The sequence below is a fragment of the Chiloscyllium punctatum genome, chromosome 9 (genome assembly GCF_047496795.1).
Source record: "Chiloscyllium punctatum isolate Juve2018m chromosome 9, sChiPun1.3, whole genome shotgun sequence".
In the NCBI taxonomy this organism is placed as follows: domain Eukaryota; kingdom Metazoa; phylum Chordata; class Chondrichthyes; order Orectolobiformes; family Hemiscylliidae; genus Chiloscyllium; species Chiloscyllium punctatum.
The window spans coordinates 38,782,876-38,803,305 of NC_092747.1; the positions used below are offsets into that span (position 1 = coordinate 38,782,876).

At 41.8% G+C, this 20,430-nt stretch overlaps 1 protein-coding gene across 3 annotated transcripts in view; it reads left to right on the forward strand.

Moving 5' to 3' along the window:
• LOC140481307 (high affinity cationic amino acid transporter 1-like) overlaps positions 1-20,430 on the forward strand; it is a 76,499-nt gene that overhangs the window by 46,724 nt on the left and 9,345 nt on the right. For 2 of the 3 annotated variants that reach the window (XM_072577278.1, XM_072577277.1), the window contains 7 exons: positions 500-627; positions 3,229-3,451; positions 8,743-8,882; positions 15,621-15,723; positions 16,280-16,491; positions 18,763-18,929; positions 19,787-19,895. In XM_072577278.1, the coding sequence (XP_072433379.1) occupies positions 500-627; positions 3,229-3,451; positions 8,743-8,882; positions 15,621-15,723; positions 16,280-16,491; positions 18,763-18,929; positions 19,787-19,895 (1,082 nt within the window). Of the gene's footprint in view, positions 1-499; positions 628-3,228; positions 3,452-8,742; positions 8,883-9,634; positions 9,772-15,620; positions 15,724-16,279; positions 16,492-18,762; positions 18,930-19,786; positions 19,896-20,430 lie in introns of all 3 variants that reach the window. The other variant, XM_072577279.1, reaches the window with a different exon arrangement.

Genomic DNA, 20,430 nt, shown 5'->3' on the forward strand with positions numbered 1-20,430 from the left:
GCGCAATCTTGTTGCAAGGGGCATTTGGGATATTAGAATTGGAATCTCTGCAGTGTTGAAACAGGCTGTTTGACCCAACAAGTCCACACTGACTCTCCGAAGAGTGACCCACCCAGACCCATTCCCCTACCTTATACTTGCCCCTGACTAATGCACCTAACCTACACACCCCTGAAAGTATGGGCAATTTGGCATGGGCAGTTCACCTAACGTGCACATCTTTGGATTGTGGGAGGAAACCGGAGCACCTGGAGAAAACCCCGGAGACATTGGGAGAATGTGCAAACTCCACACAGACAGTCGCCCAATGCTGGAATCAAACCAAAGTTCCTGGTTCTGTGAGGCAGCATATTAACCATTGAGCCACCATGCCGCCCATATATGTTGGGCTCAATTTATGCAATGCTGTGTTGCTCAACTTGGCATGAGAAGATTCGGGTGACCGTTTAACCAAGATTCCTGGTTACTTATTCACAATGTCTTTTTTTTTCCCCTGTAGTCACACACAAGTATCTAACTGGAATTATGGCTCTGGGGGATTCATGCCCTATGGTTTCACAGGAGTGCTTTCAGGCGCAGCCACTTGCTTCTATGCCTTTGTAGGATTTGACTGTATTGCCACCACAGGTGAGGAAAATGTTTTGGCTGTGGGATTCCCCACATTGAAAGTCAGCTTAATCATTGCATGTTGTTTTAACCAGTTGCAAATGTCATAATCATGGGAACAGAAACTATTCGCCTGTATTCCCTACAGCTGATTTGATAGAGAAGCGTCTAACGTTTGGTGATGACTGACTACAATGTTGAAAACCATGCACCATGCTGGGTGTTGCCTGGTGAAGCAGCAAGTTATAGCTGGGGGAATGTCTTATTATTTGGCCTAGCAGCACTGGCTTGATTTAAATAGAAGCTCTGTAATCTATTGAATATCTGACAGAGCAACAGAGCTAATGCATGAAATCTCCAGCAATGTGTTTCCAAGCGAACAGTAGTCCGAAAAGGAGCCATCTGGGAGGACGTTGGCCAGTCGTCATTTTGTAATGTCGTGCTAAACCTAAAATGCTTTCCGACTGCAAAATGCCAGTGCCATTTACAATAGTAGGAAACCTTTTTTTGAAAAAAAAAATCAGGTGAAATAATTGAAAATTCCATACACCTCATCCAAAAATTATATTCATGATTTTTAAGAGGACAAGAGAAACTCTATAGAATCTTTGGTTCAGTCGCAATTTGATGGCACATGTTTGTTTAGCTTATTTAAATCAATGGTGTGTTGACTTTGATAGGCTATCTTGCACATATCAAACTTACTTGTTTTGTATGTTGTCTTATTAATACTGATAACCTACAGTACATTCTTCAGACTGGCAAACTATTGTCAAATTTTGGCAGTCCAAATTGAACAAAGTTCAAGCTTCTGAAGGACAGTGGCAGCTGCCGAATGAAACAGCGAACTATTTACAGGAAATTTAGAACCTGCAGGGAGAACCTCAGAAAAGCAGCAGCATGAGAGGAATTCAGAATTATGGTTACTCTAGGAATGTGCAATTAGGAATCTCCTCATTTGAAAATCTGTCCTCTATTGCATCTACTTAGTGGTCCAGTGGTCCATCTGGGTGTATTCTGTACTCTAATTGCATTTTTTGAGCTTACCAACAGGAATGATGCTCATTCTACAACATGGAAGTCTTCTCATTTCAAGCGGTTCTCTGAACTCCAAGGTCAGATGCAGTGAAATGCTCACTGTGTACTCTGTCCAGCAGCCCTGTATATTAACAATGTGGCAACTTTCCCATATCCCACATAAAATGTCCACCAGTGAGAATATAGGAAAAAGACAGTTTTGTCTTGTACGTCTGTGCTCCTTTGTAACCAAATGAGGACTGTCAAAATTGATTTCCTGTATGATCCACATGGGAAAGTTTTCATTTTCTCAATCTGTTCTGATTTTAAACTTAGTCACAGAAATGCTGGATATTTCAACACACAGCACAGAGCTTCAGGGCCATTGGAATGGGGAAAATATTGGCTCATTTGTCTAAAACTCCTTGAAGTGTATAATGTTACATCAGGTCTGAGCTTGTACACGAATAAAAACGCATCCCAGAGAATTCTGCAGCATCTCTGTGAGACAGAAATATTGATTGTTTCGAGTCTGATATAGCTCTATTGACACATGCAGCTGAGTTTCTGCAGAATTGTGTGTGTGTGTGTGTTATTGGGGATGGTCTGAATGGTTGCCTCGGGATTTGACCTTGGGGTGACAACTGTTTCTGATTTACAAGTTTGATCAGGATTGAAAGAAATTTAAATTGTAGAAACACCAGACTAGGATGCAACTCTTGAATTCGGAATTGAATGTGGTTGGGGACAAGCAATGGGAGAACAATGACATAAAATTTAAGCGGGCAGTTTGATCAGGTATTAGCTGATGTTATAGAATTAAGGGCCTCCAAGGTTGAAGGTTTGGAAACATGACATGAGGGATTTGAGGACGAATCTCTATAGGCAGTGAGTGCTGATGATTAGCTGGAACTTGCTGCTGAAGAGAGAATTGGAAGCAGTAATGTGGCAGGCAATTGAATCAGCACTTGAGGGAAATAAACTTGGAGGCCCACAGGGATAGACCAATGGAAATTGGATTGATTTGGGTTGCTTGACAGAGAGCTGGCATGTACTCACTTGGCTGAATGGCTTCTCCTTTTGCCATAATGTCTGAGTGAGTCAACGAGTTGTGTAAATTACAATCTGCTTGATAGGACAAAAGGACATGCTTTGTCAATCAAAATTTCTATGTTCTATGTCAAGTATTCCTCAACACTTTCACGAAAGTTGGTATTCTACAGAATGTTTTCAAATATTGTTAAATAATATCACATTTGTGTTTTAATGTCAAATAATGCCTGCTGGCAAGTCTACATGGACGTCAGGTCAGCGTAGGATCAGGTTTAACTACGATATTCTGCTGCAATTGACTAACTGTCAAGACTTGCAATCATGGACCACTCATGAAGAATGACCACTTGGTAAACCGCAAGAGGCAGCTCAATGTATCCCAGGGTAAGTCAGTAGTGTCAGGAAGCAAGTGGAAACTAGGTAGTGCCACAAAAACTATACTGTTAAGTCAGGTTGCTTGATCTTTTGAATGTGGGTGCTGAGCTGATTTTAATGAGGACCATGTGTAATGTGACATCATGTTATGAATTCTTATGCCTGTATGTTTTTCAGGAGAGGAAGTGAAAAATCCTCAGCGAGCCATTCCAATTGGAATTGTTGCTTCCCTTTTGATCTGTTTCGTTGCCTATTTTGGAGTGTCCGCTGCCCTTACGTTGATGATGCCATATTATTTATTGGACAAGAATAGCCCACTACCAGTTGCCTTTAACTATGTCGGATGGGATGGGGCGAGATACGCCGTGGCTGTTGGATCTCTCTGTGCTCTGTCCACTAGGTATTGCACGGTTCTTCTTCGGAACCAGGCATTAGTATTTTTCTTCAAATGCATGTGCCATTTTTAATGGAAGAATAATTTATACGTTGTACACATGAGCAAGAAGAAGAAATCTCTTTCTTTGGCTGTCTCTCTCCTGTCCTCCTTTTATAGATTCTAGAATCTAAACCAGCTGGTTAAGTTTTATGTTCGATTAACACTGAAGCAGTTAAATTCTGAAATCAGTTGAATTGTTTGTAATGCCACAGGGCCATTACATTAACAGATGCATTTCATTAACATACACAAATGAGCTTTTGTTTTCTGTTTCATTATTTAGAAAGTGCACTTTTGGTTGGTTGATGAATGTTCAGTCATGCTTAATGCTGGATTTGGAGGACGCAGAGCTGAAATCAGCACAAAACAAAGCTAAGCTCTTTCATGGGATTGAGGCGTCCTCTCCTTGTACCTCACCTCCACATTCCAGCATGAAACATGAAGAATAGTCACTTGAGGTGAAGTTTACCAGTGTTTCCAAAGTTCCTGGTGTGTAGCTACACTTGGAGTACGCATCAGTAATCATAGAGCAAAGGTCAGTGTAGTTCACATGCAATTGGGGGCAATTTCAACAGGGGTGTTAATGGATATGATGGGAGTATTTATTTAACTTGTTTCCCCAACTGAGCTGGACAGTCCCTGTTATGTTAGTGTCTCCCTCAAGAATGGATGTCACCCAACATCTCGCTCTTCCTTTCGTTTTCTCTCCCTCTCTTTCGCTTGCACTCTCCTTTCGTTTGTTCACTCGTTCTTTCGCTTGCTCGCTCTCCTTTCTTCCTCTCGTGCTCTCTCTTGTTCTTTTGTTCGTTCTGTCTGTCTGTCTGTCTCTCTCTTTTTTTACACTGGAACTGTAATTGCCCTATAATGGCACAGTCCCATACACATGATGGCTGGAGAGTAACATCTGTGTTAATTTGAATGGGATTGCTGGCTGTAACAGCTATAATATCACCCTGAGACATATTTCAATTATCCAGGCCAATTCCAGGAGTTACATGTTTGTTGGCCACTTGCTCCGAAGATCTTTCTGTGAGGAGGCCATTTGTTGCTGGAGAGCTAGACACCCTCTTAGTGTTACGTCTGAGATCTAATAAAATACCTTTTGAAGATGCTGCTGCTACATTACACGTAATAACAGCATCACATCAATTTTGCGCATTGCTTTACAAATGTCGTGCTCATCTGTCTTTGGTTGTGGACCATAGTGGAGTGTGAATTTGTCCCCTTATTTTTTTTTTTAGATTAGATTAGATTACAGTGTGGAAACAGGCCCTTTGGCCCAACAAGTCCACACTGACCTGCCGAAGCGCAACCCACCCATGCCCCTACATTTACCCCTTACCTAATACTATGGGCAATTTAGCATGGCCAATTCACCTTACCTGCACATCTTTAGACTGTGGGAGGAAACCGGAGCACCCAGAGGAAACCCACGCACACGGGGAGAACGTGCAAACTCCACACAGACAGTCGCCTGTGGCACCTTCTCCTTAATTGTGCAGTGGAAGCTGACATAGTATGGGGTGGTGGGATCTGATGGAACCGCCTCATAGCTGTGTTCCAGCTGAATGTCTCAGATAATCAAATAATAATTAAATTGGCCTGACCTTGTGTCAAGTGCATGCATAATATTGCTACAGATTTGTGTAACAAGAATTTACTTAAACCATTTGGTGTTGCAAGTAGAGACATGAGTAACTTAATCAATGAGCAATCTTCCCAAAACCTGCCCTTTTGGTTAATTGTGGATGTAAAGTGTAATACTGTCCATGAGATGAGCTACAAAGGGCTGTGTACACATCGTTCTCATTCTCCAGTGTTTAGACAAGTATCCTGACTGTCATTTATAAATATAATTGTCCTGGGCAAAGCAGCAGTCGGAGGGGTTGGGTTGAAAACAGGATGCTCAGAAATGTGGTAACAATTTTATAACTGCTATTGCTCCATTCTTGCCCAGCTGACCAAATATTCATATTGAAATAGGTGCCCGTTCACTGACCCAAATGGTGACTTCTTTTTTGGGAGGAGCCATGAGACCTCAATGCTCAAAGTGAATTGATCTGTTTAATATTGGATTTGCACTATGTTCTTTATTAGAGATTGCCCTTTTCCTCGCAAAAGATCAATTTTGTCCCAGCACTGTTTTAAAGCAAAACCATGAATAATGTCCTCCTGCTTCTCTGCTTTTGCCTTCTTACATCTTGTGATAATTCTGGATGTGAGTTTGCTCGCTGAGCTGGAAGGTTTGTTTCCAGATGTTTCGTCACCATGCTAGGGAACGTCATCAGTGAGCCTCTGGTGAAGTGTTGTTGCTTTGTCCCACATTCTATTAGAGCCTTGGTTTCTTAGGGTGTGTGATACAGTTTCCGGTTCTTTCTCTTAGAGGATGGTTGATTGGGTCTTCACCCCATCTCTTTTTTTTAAATTTGAATCAGCTGAACTTGCACTGTAATGTATTATGGTGCACAGTAGGATTGATGGCTTGAACTCCACTCCACTTGTATACCTCCACCCACTACAGCTATGCTTTTGTGTGCACCATTTATCTTCAAATAGTGACTTTTTGAACTGTATAGGGAACACTCAACAAAAAGTACTTGCAATCGTTTGGTAAATTGCAGTTTGAGCAATGAAATTGAGCTCTTCAGATTTCTAGTAGTTTAATTGTTTTACATCTGTAGAATTAGACTCCGAAGGAGCAAGGAACAAACCTACATCTTACTGTTACAGATCTTTTTTCGTGAAGTCGTAGAGATGAGCATGGAAACAGACCCTTCAATCCAACTCTGTCCATGCCAACCAGATATCCAGAACTAATCAAGTCCCATTTGTCAGCACTTGCCCCATATCCCTGTAAACCCTTCCTATTCATATACCCATCCAGATGCCTTTTAAATGTTGTTGTAATTGTCCCAGCCTTGACCACTTCCTCTGGCAGCTCGCTCCATACATGCACCAACCTCTTAAATCTTTCACCCCTCACCCTAAGCTTATGCCCTCTACTTGTAGTCTCCATACAGAATGTAAGTGTGGCTCTGATATTTTTGACAAGGACTGAATTCCTTCACTATTTGCCCAATTCAGTGTGCGTACGCTCGAGTTCCAAACAAGGGCAGGACTTTGAGTTGATGGTGTTATTGAACAGAGAGACCTAGGGGTTCAGATACATAGTTCTTTCAAATGTTGCTTCCCATACAGGGAGGTCAAGAAAGTACTTGGCTCGGTCATCTTCATTGTCCAGAGCATTGAGTATAGGAGTTGGGATGTCCTGTTAAGGCTGTGCAGGATGTTGGTGAGGTCACTTTAGGAGTACAGTATATGGTTATGGTTACTCTGATATAGAAAGTAGGTTATTAAATTGGAGAGGGTTCAGAAACAATTTATAAGGATGTTGCCAGGTATGGAAAGTTTGTGTTATAAAGAGAGGCTGGAGGTTGAGGGGCGACCTTAGAGGGATATAAAATGAATTAGATTAGATTACTTAGTGTGGAAACAGGCCCTTCGGCCCAACAAATCCACACCGACCTGCTGAAACGCAACCCACCCAGACCCATTCCCCTACATTTACCCCTTCACCTAACATTACGGGCAATTTAGCATGGCCAATTCACCTAACCCGCACATTGTTTTTTTTGGACTGTGGGAGGAAACCAGAGCACCTGGAGGAAACCCCACGCAGACACGAGGAGAATGTGCAAACTCCACACAGACAGTCGCCTGAGGTGGGAATTGAACCTGGGTCTCTGGCACTGTGAGGCAGCAGTGCTAACCACTGTGCCACTCTGAAGAGGGGCATAGATAAAGCAATGGTCTTTTTTCTAAGGTTGGGGGAGTTCATATTTTTAAAATGAGGGACTTTTTTTTTTCAGAGGGTATGTGAAATGAACTGCCAGTGGAAGTGGTGGATGCAGGTACAGTTATAGTATTTAAAAGAGGTTTGGGCACTTACACGAATAGGGAATGTTTAGAGGGATATGGGCCAAATGTAGGCAAGTGGGGCTAGTTTAGTCTGGGAATAGTGGTTGGCATGGACGAGTTGGAGTGAATGTTTCCAAGCTGTGTGACTATAAGGCTCTCTGCTTGAAGCACTGCTCATTCACATCACTGTGACTCAGTATTAAGTGACAGCTCTCTGAAACACAGCACAGAAACCCATGTTTTTGAGACATATGAGAAAATTTTGAAGAAAGTGTATAAAAGCCATATGATGGGCACAGACAGAAATTTGCATAAGCTTTGAACTGAAAATCAAATTAAAAGTTCTTCCAGCACAAATGTCATATTTGGAAAAATTGGAGATTTGAGCTAACCGGCAAAATATAGTGGGATATTGAGCCCATGGGGCACCTGAGATGTCCCACAAGTTTGACAGTCTCCATTGCCTATATCAAATTGGGAAACCATCCTCAAATTCTATGCATTGAATTGGAGGTTGCCAAAAAATGATTTGGATTTCAGATTATTGTGTTTGATTTGTAAATGCTTGCTGATTAAGACAAAGGACCCTCCAACACTTCCAGCCATTGTTTTGTCTAATTGCACAGTTATGCAGCAGCCCAGGAGTTTAGATTAGATTAGATTACAGTGTGGAAACAGGCCCTTCGGCCCAACTAGTCCACACCGACCCGCCGAAGCGCAACCCACCCATACCCTACATTTATCCCTTACCTAACACTACGGGCAATTTAGCATGGCCGATTCACCTGACCTGCACATCTTTGGACTGTGGGAGGAAACCCACGCAGACACGGGGAGAACGTGCAAATTCCACACAGTCAGTCGCCTGAGTCGGGAATTGAACCCAGGTCTCTGGCGCTGTGAGGCAACAGTGCTAACCACTGTGCCACCGTGCTGCCCTGCACAGCTCTTTTTATTGCTGAGTTGCACACAGGAAATGTTAAAAATGCAGTGCAAGTGAGCAAAAGAATGTTGCATCCAGTCTCTGAACATCATATTCTATTTCAAGGAAGGATTGTACTTGTTTAAATGTAACAGTTTTATAATTTGCAAACAATTTTTCATCTTTGTTACTTTCTGAAGAGACAAAGGGCAAGTCTTTCTCTGATTTTTGACTAGTGATGATACTTCTCTGCATGTTTGACAATATTGAAGTGATTTTAAAAAGTATTCACATTATTAAAGGCAGTGAGTAAGTTTAATAAGACTTTGGCTGTTTTGTGGCTTTGTTGTTTCAATTAACTGTTTTGTGGCTTTGACTGCCCAATACTAATGTGGGATGGACTTTTTTCTGTTAGTCTTCTGGGTTCCATATTTCCAATGCCACGAGTAATTTATGCTATGGCAGAGGACGGACTGCTGTTTAGAGTGTTGGCCAGAATCAACGAAAAGACTAAAACACCACTTATTGCTACAGTGGTCTCAGGGGTTGTAGCAGGTAAGGAGCAGTCACCTACAAAAAGAAATAGCAGGGGCAGTAAACGTATTCTACCAAATGTGTTGCCATCTGGCCTCTGACTTAAATCAAGATTTTCGAACTTGCTTCTCTAGCTTTTAAGTTTCTATTTGCAAAATGCTTTTCTTTATTTCCTTCAGTCCTTTGAGTGCTACAAATGCAGCTTCTCAGTACTGGCACATGCTCAAGCTTTTGCTTTTCAACTTTTTTCCTTTTTTTAATATAAAGTGGTAAGTTTTGATTTTAAGATATGTAGCCCAGTTATTTGTCTGTCTCTTCTTTTTGTCATTAGCTCGAGCTATTATTCGAATAGAATGAGGAGCATTGTATTCTGACCTCCGCTGATACAGCCTTGGAGCCAATTGGTAGAGTTGTTGCAGCCATCGTTGCCTTTTAAATTTCCTTGTACCCACTCTGCAGAAATACCAGATGCTGTATGACATCTTTCCGTGGCAGAACTGCAATGTTGCAAAACTGTCTTAACTATGTGTGTGAGCTCCTGTTTTCACCACGTGCCCAGCTCTGTGCCAGTCGCAAGGACACTTTCTAACCTGGAGTCCCTTTTGAATGAGCGAGGGTTTAAATTCAAAAGTAGTTTAATGTTGTTGAGAAGAAGCAATCAGATGTGGTTCAATGATGTTTAAGGCCAGTTAATCACATTTTGGTATCAATATGTTTACTTTCTCTGTCTAATCACAACCACATGAATCATGTAATTGGTTTCTCCCTTACAGCCTTTTGGGTTCAATGTTTCCATTGCCAAGAATCGTGTTTGCTATGGCACGGGATGGTCTACTATTCAGATTTCTGTCTGGAGTGAGTGAGAGAAAAGTTCCAATAGTTTCCACTATTACAGCTGGGTGTCTTTCTGGTAAGCTGTCCCATTATAAGCTGTAAGGCCTGGGCTGAAGTGTGCTTCTCAACCTACTGAGCCTCTAACCTTGCACTCTGGTTGCATATCTAACGTTTTTGTGAGCATCAGCTTAACAGACTTTAGAAATACAACTTCTCAAGAGTAGCATACTTCACACATGTATATTTTCCGAGTTCCACCTCCCACAGGAATTTCTTGCCATGAAGTAGCCTCCTTTCGAAAGAGGCAGAACCAGTTGTACTGTGGGCGATTACACAAGTATGGTTAACACCTCTCTAGTTACTAATTGGAACATTGAATTTCTAAGTTGGTCACTCTACTACCAGTAGCTGGTGGTAAAATTGTCCTGATCAGCTAAAGTCTGCACTGAAACTATGACAGGCTCAAGGCTGAATTTAGTTGCCAGTAATTTATTTTGGAGGCCAGTGCATCATGTCCGTCTTAAAGCAGGTTTATAAAAATGCAGCAATCTTTCAGAAAACAACAAATGTTCTCCCTGTATTATATGTATTAGTGCAAGTCGCCTGCCAAAACATGGTGGCATTTTTGAAAATGCTGCTGCTAATGAATTGGTTCAAGTTTTTTGTATTTAATGTTGGAGCAGGCAACTTTTAGATCTCTTAGGGACACGTTGGATATAGGGAGCAAGTGGAAAAGTGGGGCTGACGTCCCAGATCATCTGCAGTCGTATCAAATGGAGAAGGGGTCTTCTCTTGTTTCTTTTTATTCTGACCAGTTAAAAAGTGCTTGTGAATGCACTACAGTTTTTAAAAAAATATTTTTGTTTCAAAATCAGGATTGACTTGTCATTTTGGAAAATTGGGCTGCATTCATCGGACTACTTGAACCAAATTTGCACTGCTCCAGGTGGATGCTAAATAGTTGAGGGCATTGATCACTGAAGAGCAGGGAACTCTCATGGTAGCCTAGTCAATATTCCTCCTTTTAATCAACATCATCAACAAGAGTTATTTCTCACGTCACTGCTTACAGGATGTTGCTAATGCAGAATGGCTGCTTTGGTTGTCTAAAATAATTGTGTGATGCTTTAATGTGTCCAATGAAATACATGTGAGTATGTATTTCTTGTTGCAAACTTTTTGATGCTGTTAAATTCCTCTGGATGTAATTGCTGTGGCATCATTTGACAAAGTAGCTTAGGATAGATGGGCCTAAAACACTGCCTGTGAAACTCTCTAGTTGTGTCCTAGACCCAGCCACCTTTGGTTACTTCATCAGTGACCTCCATTCTATCATCAGGGCAGAACTGGGACTGCTCGCTTGTGATGACATGGTGTTCGACACCATTCGTAACTCCTCAGGTACTGAAGCAGTCCATGTCCAAACGCAAGACCTGCATGACGTCCAGTTTTCAGTGAGATGCGAGTAATGTGCAAGTGTCAGGCAGTGACCATTTCCAAAAAGAGAGAAGCTGTAATTGTTAGTTCCCACCCCCCAACATTCACTGTTACAATCTGCATCCTGGGGGTTTTCTATTGTGGCTACACGAGCAGGTCAAAGGTTCTGAATTCTGTGGTGAGTAACTCTTTCCCCCTTTCCCCCCCCCCCCCCCCCCCCACCATCTTCCCAAATCCTGTCCATCAGGTACAAGACAGTCAGGCAGGTAATGGAATATTCCCCACTTGCCTGGATATGTGCAGCTCCAACCACATACGAAGCTTGACGCCATCCAGAACACAGCAGTCTGCTTTATTGGTACCCAATCCGCCATCTTCAACAACCACTCCCTCCTCCACTGAGGCTCAGTAGCATTAGTGTGTATTTTTTTCAGGATGCATTACAGAAATTGATTTAAGGTTCCTTAGACAGTACCTTCTGAAACCATGACCACTACCATCCAAGTGGCCAAGCGCAGCAGATATATGGGCATGTCACCACCTGCAAGTTCCCCTCCAAACCATCCACCACTCTGACTTGGAAATATATTACTGTTCCTTCAGTGTCTTTGAGTCAAAATCCTGGGTTTACCTCCCTATTAGCATGTGGGTCTCCCTACACTCTAAGGACTGCAGCAGTTCATAGAACATTGAAGAATACAGCGCAGTACGGGCCCTTCGGCCCTCGATGTTGCGCCGATCAAAGCCCACCTAACCTACACTAACCCACTATCCTCCATATACCTATCCATTGCCCGCTTAAATACCCATAAAGAGGGAGAGTCCACTACTGCTACTGGCAGGGCATTCCATGAACTTACGACTCGCTGAGTGAAGAACCTACCCCTAACATCAGTCCTATATCTATGCCCCCTTGTAATAGCTGACTCCATACGTGGAAAAAGGTTCTCACTGTCAACCCTATCTAACCCCCTAATCATCTTGTACACCTCTATCAAATCACCCCTAAACCTTCTTTTCTCCAAAGAAAACAACCCCAAGTGCCTCAGCCTTTCCTCATAGGATCTTCCTACCATATCAGGCAACATCCTGGTAAACTTCCTCTGCACCCGTTCCAGTGCCTCCACATCCTTCCTATAGTATGGCGACCAAAACTGCACACAATATTCCAGATGCGGCTGCACCAGAGTCTTATACAACTGCAGCATGACCTCAGGACTCCGGAACTCAATTCCTCTACCAATAAAAGCCAGTACGCCATATGCCTTCTTCACTGCACTATTTACCTGGGTGGCAACTTTCAGAGATCTGTGTACATGGACACCAAGATCCCTCTGCTCTTCCACACTACCAAGTAGTCTACCATTAGCCCAGTAATCCATCTTTTTATTACTCTTACCAAAGTGAATCACTTCACACTTAGCAACATTGAACTCCATTTGCCACCTTTCTGCCCAGCTCTGCAGCTTCTCTATATCCCGCTGTAACCTGCCGTATCCTTCCTCACTGTCTACAACTCCTCCGACTTTCGTATCATCCGCAAACTTGCTCACCCAACCTTCTAACCCTTCCTCCAGGTCATTTATAAAAATGACAAACAGCAATGGTCCCAAAACAGATCCTTGCGGAACACTGCTAGTGACGGCACTCCAAGATGAACCTTTGCCATCAACTACTACCCTCTGTCTTCTTCCAGAGAGCCAATTCCTAATCCAAACCTCCAACTCACCCTCAATGCCATATCTCTGTATTTTCTGCAGTAGCCTACCATGGGGGACCTTATCAAACGCCTTACTAAAATCCATATATACCACATCTACCGCTTTCCCCTCATCTACCTCCTTCGTCACCTTCTCAAAGAATTCAATAAGGTTTGTGAGGCACGACCTGCCCTTCACAAAACCATGCTGACTATCCTTGATCACATCATTCTTATCCAGATGTGCATAAATCCTATCCCTTACAATTCTCTCTAAGACTTTGCCCACAACAGAAGTGAGACTCACTGGCCTATAGTTACTAGGATTATCCCTACTCCCCTTCTTGAACAAGGGAACCACGTTTGCTAGCCTCCAGTCCTCTGGCACTACTCCTGTCGACAAAGAGGACACAAAAATCAAGGCCAATGGCTCTGCAATCTCCTCCCTTGCTTCCCAGAGAATCCTAGGATAAATGCCATCAGGCCCAGGGGACTTATCTATTTTCACCCTTGCCAGAATTTCCAACACCTCTTCTCTACATATCTCAAAGCCATCCATTCTACTTATTCGTGCCTCAGTATTCATATCGACAACAATGTCCTGTTCCTGAGTGAATACTGATGAAAAGTATTCATTCAGCGCCTCCCCAATCTCTTCAGCCTCCACACGCAACTTCCCATTACTATCCTTGATTGGACCTATTCCTTCCCTAGTCATTCTTTTATTCCTAACATACCTATAGAAAGCCTTAGGGTTTTCCCTAATCCTACCAACTAAGGACCTTTCATGTCCCCTCCTTGCTGCTCTTAGCTCTCTCTTCAGGTCCTTCCGGGCTACCTTATAACTCTCAATCGCTCCTATTGAACCTTCACGCCTCATCTTTACAAAGGCCGCCCTCTTCCATTTAACAAGGGATTCCAACTCCTTATTAAGCCACGGCTCCCTCACACGACCCTTTCCTCCCTGCCTGATAGGTACGTACTTATCAAGGACACTCAATAGTTGCTCCTTGAACAAGTTCCACATATCAATTACGCTCTTGCCTTGGAATCTACTTTTCCAATCCACACATCCTAAGTCATGCCTCAACGCATCATAATTTCCCTGCCCCCAGCTATAACTCTTGCCCTGTAGTACACACTTATCCCTCTCCATCACTAGACTAAAAATCACCGAATTGTGGTCACTGTCCCCAAAGTGCTCACCTACCTCTAGTTCTAATACCTGGCCTGGTTCGTTACCCAGAACCAAATCCAGTATGGCCTCACCTCTTGTTGGCTTATCTACATATTGTGTCAGGAAACTCTCCTGCACACATTGCACAAACACTGACCCATCTAACGAACTTGAGCTATAGCTTTCCCAATCAATATCAGGAAAGTTAGTCTTCCCATAACAATCACCCTATTACTGTCACTCTTCTCCTGAATCATCTTCGCAATCCTTTCTTCAACGATTCTAGGACTATTAGGAGGCTTGTAAAAGACTCCTAACAGGGTGACCTCACCTCTCCTATTCCTAACCTCAACCCAAACTACCTCAGATGGCAAATCTTCATCCATCTTCCTTTCCACCGCTGTAATACTATCTTTGACAAGCAAAGCCACACCCCCCCCCCCCACCCCCCCCTCTTTACCCCCACCTCTGACCCTACTAAAACATTTAAACCCTGGAACCTGCAACAGCCAATCCTGTCCCTGATCTAGCCACGTCTCTGTAATAGCCACAACATCGAAGTCCCAGGTACCAACCCACGCTGCGAGTTCACCTACCTTATTTCGTATACTTCTGGCATTAAAGTATACACACTTCAAGCCACTCTTCTGTTTACAGGCACCCTCCTTTAAGATTGATGCCATATTCCTAACCTCCCTACACTCCAGGTCCTGCACCCTAAAGCTACAGTCTGGGTTCCCATGCCCCTGCAGAGTTAGTTTAAACCCACCCCAAGAGCACTAGCAAACCTCCCCCCAAGGATACTGGTGCCCCTCAGGTTCAGGTGCAGACCATCCTGTCTATAGAGGTCCCACCTTCCCCAGAAAGAACCCCAGTTATCCAAGTACCGAAATCCCTCCCTCCTGCACCATCCCTGTAGCCATGCATTTAACTGTTCTCTCTCTCCCTATTCCTCGACTCTCTATTACGTGGCACGGGTAACAAACCAGAGACAACGACTCTGTTCGTTCTAACTCTGAGCTTCCAACCTAGCTCCCTAAAAGCCTGTCTAACATCCTCAGCACTCCTCCTACCTATGTCATTGGTGCCAATAATGACCACTGCTTACCACTGTTCACCACTGCTTACTCCACAGCAGTTAGTGATTAACTATCAGTACTGACCTAGCCAGCAATGCCCATATCCTATGCGTGAACTAAATTAAGAAGAAGCAATTATAAACAAAAATTGAACAAATACTGAATTGTAGAAGAATTCTTGCTGCAGAAAGGCTTGAAATTGATTTTCTGTTGTTAAAGCAAATTTATTTCTTATACCTCTAAAAATTTTCCCTATGAATTTAATTTTGACAATATAAACATCTTTGAGTCTATAGTCTAAGTCAAAAGCTGGATGTGGCTATATGTCTAAGCTTGAGTCAGCTGCTACTTATCCTACTGGTATTGTTCTAGTTGTATTCCAGTTGAAATGAGCTGGCAGCTGGTTAACTCACCAGCGGGAAAGCTAAGTTGTACTGAAATGTTACACTGATTTTATTGTTAGTACTGATGTGTTTTTAAAACATTTTTGTTGTTCTGTAGAAATTCAAAGTTTCTTTGCTCTGTTACTGCAGCAATCATGGCGTTCTTGTTTGACCTCAAGGACCTTGTGGATCTGATGTCAATTGGAACCCTTCTTGCCTACTCTCTGGTGGCTGCTTGTGTTTTGGTGCTCAGGTAATTTGTGTTTTTTCAGGAGCCAATGATTTTGTCAACTCTCAATTCGTGTTTTTTTTTTTTTGTTTCCTGTATCAACCCTTTAATCTTTTCCCAGCTCCACTGTCCTTGAAGCTGTGATTCCGGTTGGCTTGTGAAGCTGTGGATGATTAAACCCTCAAGTATATCATCATGTTTTTCTTGGATGGGACCAGGCAATGAGCTTTTGCATGATATTCAGTTATCGGGGCTAACTGGAGATGATGATGTTGCAGACTTGATTCTAACCTTCCCTGGTGTTCTAGATTGCGCACTCTGTAGTGGCCTTGCCATATGCCTTTTCAAATCCCCCTTTCTGGCACATCCCAGGAACCCAAATTCATCCTTTTCCTGATTTTAATAACTCAGTGCTATTGGCCAGTGTGTTTCCTCATAAGTTGTTGAAGAAACCAGTTGTAAAGGTTTTCACTTCACACACTGCCATTCCATTTTAAAGTAAAGCAAGACCGTGTTGTATTTAGTTACTGCATTATCAAGATTTCTGGAATGATTAAAATGGCTCCTTCCTTTTTTGCAGATATCAACCTGACCAGTTTTCTAGTGCAACATATCAAATGGCAAACACAACTGATGATGCTGATATGAATGAATCAGTCAGTACTAGTGACTCTCAAGTAGGCGTTTTACCAGGAAGTGAAGAATTTTCATTGAACACCTTGTTATTCCCTGAAAGTAGTCTTCCTACCAAACAATCGGGATTTATTGTTAATACATGTGTGTGTTTAATTGGTAAGTTACCATGTTTTAAATTGTTTCTGATTGATTTAGATTCAAAGCTACTTTTAACCAAAGTTAGCTTTGTTTTAATAAACCAAAGAACTGGGATGTTGGATTTGAAATAGAAATTGCTGGTGTAACTTAGCAAATTTAGCAGCATCTATGGAGAGAAAGCAGAGTTAATGTTTTGAGTGTAGTGACCTTTCTTCAGAACTGGATTCTATTTCACTAATTTTATTGCCTCTATTCAATAGCAGCAATGTTGCTTTTTAAATATAAAGTGTGACTGAGGTACAGTTGTGGATAGGCAGGATTGCTTCAAGTGTCTAGATTAGAGTGGTGCTGGAAAAGCACAGCAGATCAGGCAGCATCCGAGGAGTAGGAAAATCGACGATTTGGGCAAAAGCCCTTCATCAGGAATGCTTCAAGCAGACTGGCTTTATTTTCCCTTTATCCAAAGAATTCTATCTGAGTTGGAGGAAATCTGTTGTCTCTCTATTTAGTTCACAAAAGTGGTAAGGACTGAGTTTGGTCAGCTCTGCAGATAATCTCGACAGTATGGACTGTTCACTTGTAACACTCAATGTTGGCAGTCCTCAATGCCACTGCATACTATTTACCAAATTTGTTTGTCTGCAATTCATCAATGCCTCCAGTAAATGGCGTATGCATAATTTCTGAAAGTAAACTCTCCAGGAGCGTAGACAGCATAACATTTTTCAAGGTTTTGGTTCTCCCTAAAATACAAATAACTAACAATGCTAGATGGCACCCATATGGCCCATTCCTGATCCCAGATATTATGTTGGATAATTAAGATGCATTGGAAACTTGTTCCACTTTCTGCGTAACCTCTAAAATATCTCAAACAGTCATTGTTCAATAAGAAATTGGGGCTGAAATAACAGCTGCTTGCTCTAATGTGACAAGATGGCACGAGTTTGTTAAGGAAAAAATTGTGTTTAACTCACTTGTTGATTGAGTTTTTATGATGAGGTAACTGACAGGGTTGATGTGTACCTGAATTTGCAAAAGTTGAAGACGTGTGATAAACTTGTCAACAAAGTTTGATTCCATGGAGTAAATGGAGCAGTGATAGCAGCATGGATACACGTTTACTGAATAACAGGAAACCAAAGCGCTTTTTTTTCAGGCTAGAGATGTCCCTTTCCCCAGGGATCACTGGTGCAACAACTGCTTTCCTTGACCTGTGGGTTTGGATGTTCAAGGCTTAATTTTAGAACTTTGCAGGTAATATAAAACTTGAAAGAATTGTGAACAGTGACTAGGACAGTGATAGATTCTCAAGAGAGCATAGACAGGTTGATGGAAATGGGCAGACACAACAGAAATGTAGTGTAGAGAAAGATAAATTGTTACATTTTTGGTCAGAAAAACAAGGTGGGGGAGAAGCAGAGGGACTGAAATATATGTGCACAGATCATTAAATGTAGTGGTCCTTTAATTTTATAAGTAGAGGCATAAAGTACAGTAGCAAAGTGGTTCTGAGGAACATTGGTACCTTGGCGTTAAATGAATCAATTAAGGTGATTTAAATTTTGCGTATATAAACTGTTAAAGGCTAGTTTACAGCTATGAATTGAAAAGTTGCTAAACTTCACCAAATGAGAGATCAAACATTAAAACAAGGAAGTTAAGGTCATCCATGAAAATATTTTCCGCATCTGATTTGGAATAGTGCTTGGGTTTCTGACCGGATTTTCCCCCAAAAAACATTTAGGCAGAATTATTGGCTTTGGAAGAACTGGAGTGAGAAATAACCAAGATGAAAAGGTGGAAATAAAAATGATCAAAGAGCAGATGAAATTAGGCTTACAATTATTCAAAATGATGAAACCAAGCAATAATTTGATCAAAGTGTTTGAAATAAGAAAAAAGTTTAAATTTGATTGCTCCCCACTCTTCCTCTTGCTCCTGTTAGGGAAAGGGAACATAATCTTAAAATTAGAATTACATCTGATTGCAGGGAATTGTACACATTGATTTTGCATTTACTACTAAGTATATTTGACATGCTTCAACACAATCAGTTTATTTGCAAGAGGTGATAGTAAGATATTAAGACTTAATGAATATAGCATTAGGATTAAAATGGATAATTGGTGCTGTGACTAATGTAAAAGCAAAGTAACATATTGAAATAGTCACCTGCCTTCGTGTCTGTGAAAGGAAATCAAGGGCCAGCACAAAAGGTTTGAGCAAGCCCCACCTGAGCAATTTCACTGATATGTTCGTGTAATATACTATGCTTTTTTGTTGCAGGTATTCTTATCCTAATTTTTTGTCTGCTGGCTGTCTATGCAAAAGATCCTTTGCTGGAAGGGAAAGCCTGGTGTATAGGCTTAGTTGTTGTTTTGATTCTTCTGTGTGCGACTTCAACTGGAATCATCTGGAGGCAGCCAGAAAGCAAAACAAAACTGTCGTTTAAGGTAATCGCTGCTTTTAATGTCTGCTTAATTATTTTGATTTAAGTTAGGCCTTTTTTTCTGATTTAGGCAGAGTCAACATTGGAGGGTTATACAGAGAGCCTGGATAAGGTGGGACTTTACTTCACTAGAGCGTAGGAGGTTGAGGGGTGACCACCTCAAGGTTTTTAAAATTGAGGGGTACAAAGAAGGTGAATGGAAGATGTTGTTTCCCAAGGGTGAGGGAAATATGTTTGAGGTGAGAGGAGAAAGATTTAAAAAGGACGTGGGAGGCAAATATTTCAGTGGTTTATGTGTGGAATGAACTTCCAGAGGAAGTGGTGGATGTATGCACAGTTAGTGTTTAAAAGATATTTGGATAAGCGCATGAATAAGAGGGGGATTAGGTCAAATGCAAGCAGATGGGACTAGTTTAGTTTGGGATTATGGTCAGCGTGGACTGGTTGGACCAAAGGGTTTGTTTCTGTGCTGTATGACTCTGACACTATAAAATGGATTAATACAAGTGAAATTGTTTTTAATAAACTTCCTTGGGAGTTTTCTTTTGAGGAGATGAGCAGCACGGTAGATGAGGGCCAACCAATGGATGTATCCAATTTGGATTTTCAGGTGGCTTTTGAGGTTACAGAAGAAATTTAGAGCACATTGCATGAAGGACAATGTAAAGGCGTGGATTGAAAATGGCTAACAGAAAGAAAGCAAGTATGTTCAAGACAGAAAAAATAGATTTATGGTTTTTTAGGTTGTCAAGGGATATGGGAATGACACTATAAAATGTTGGGTTGGAGGATCAGCCCCAATCTAGTATGGTTGCACTTGGGTTTTCTGTGTTTCTGTAAGCTACTGTCCTGATTTTTCAGGTACCTCTTCTGCCCTGTTTACCGATTGTCAGCATTCTCGTGAATATGTACCTCATGATGCAACTGGATCGAGGCACTTGGATCCGCTTTTCTATCTGGATGGTGATAGGTGAGAAAGAAACATATTTGCATTTACAAATTGCCTTTCAGATCGCTAAATCCACCTGAAACCTCTTCATAGGCCATTCAGTTTGTGTGAAGTGTGGTTACTGATACTTTGTAACTAAATTAAGTGCACAAACATCTCATAAACTACAGTGAGATCAAGAATTAGTTGATTTTGTTTTGGGGCACTTATTCAAGAGTAAATTTCATCTAGGGCACCCCATCTTCAATTTTATCTTTGTATAATTGTATCATTTGTGTCCCCTGAACCTCCATATGAGCATATAAGTTGGGAGGAGGCCATTCAGTCCATTGAACCTTCTCTGCTATTCGGTAATATCATGACTGATCTGATTGTAATCTCCAAAGCCCCATTCTTGTCTACCCCTAATAACCACACCGCACTCCTCCTCCTCCAGCCCACCAAAAAACCATCTGCCTCTGCCTTAAAAATACAGTGGAAACTTGATTATCTGAATGTGATGGGCGGACAGTATTTCGTTCGGATAGTTGATTATTCGGAAAATCGATTTAATGCC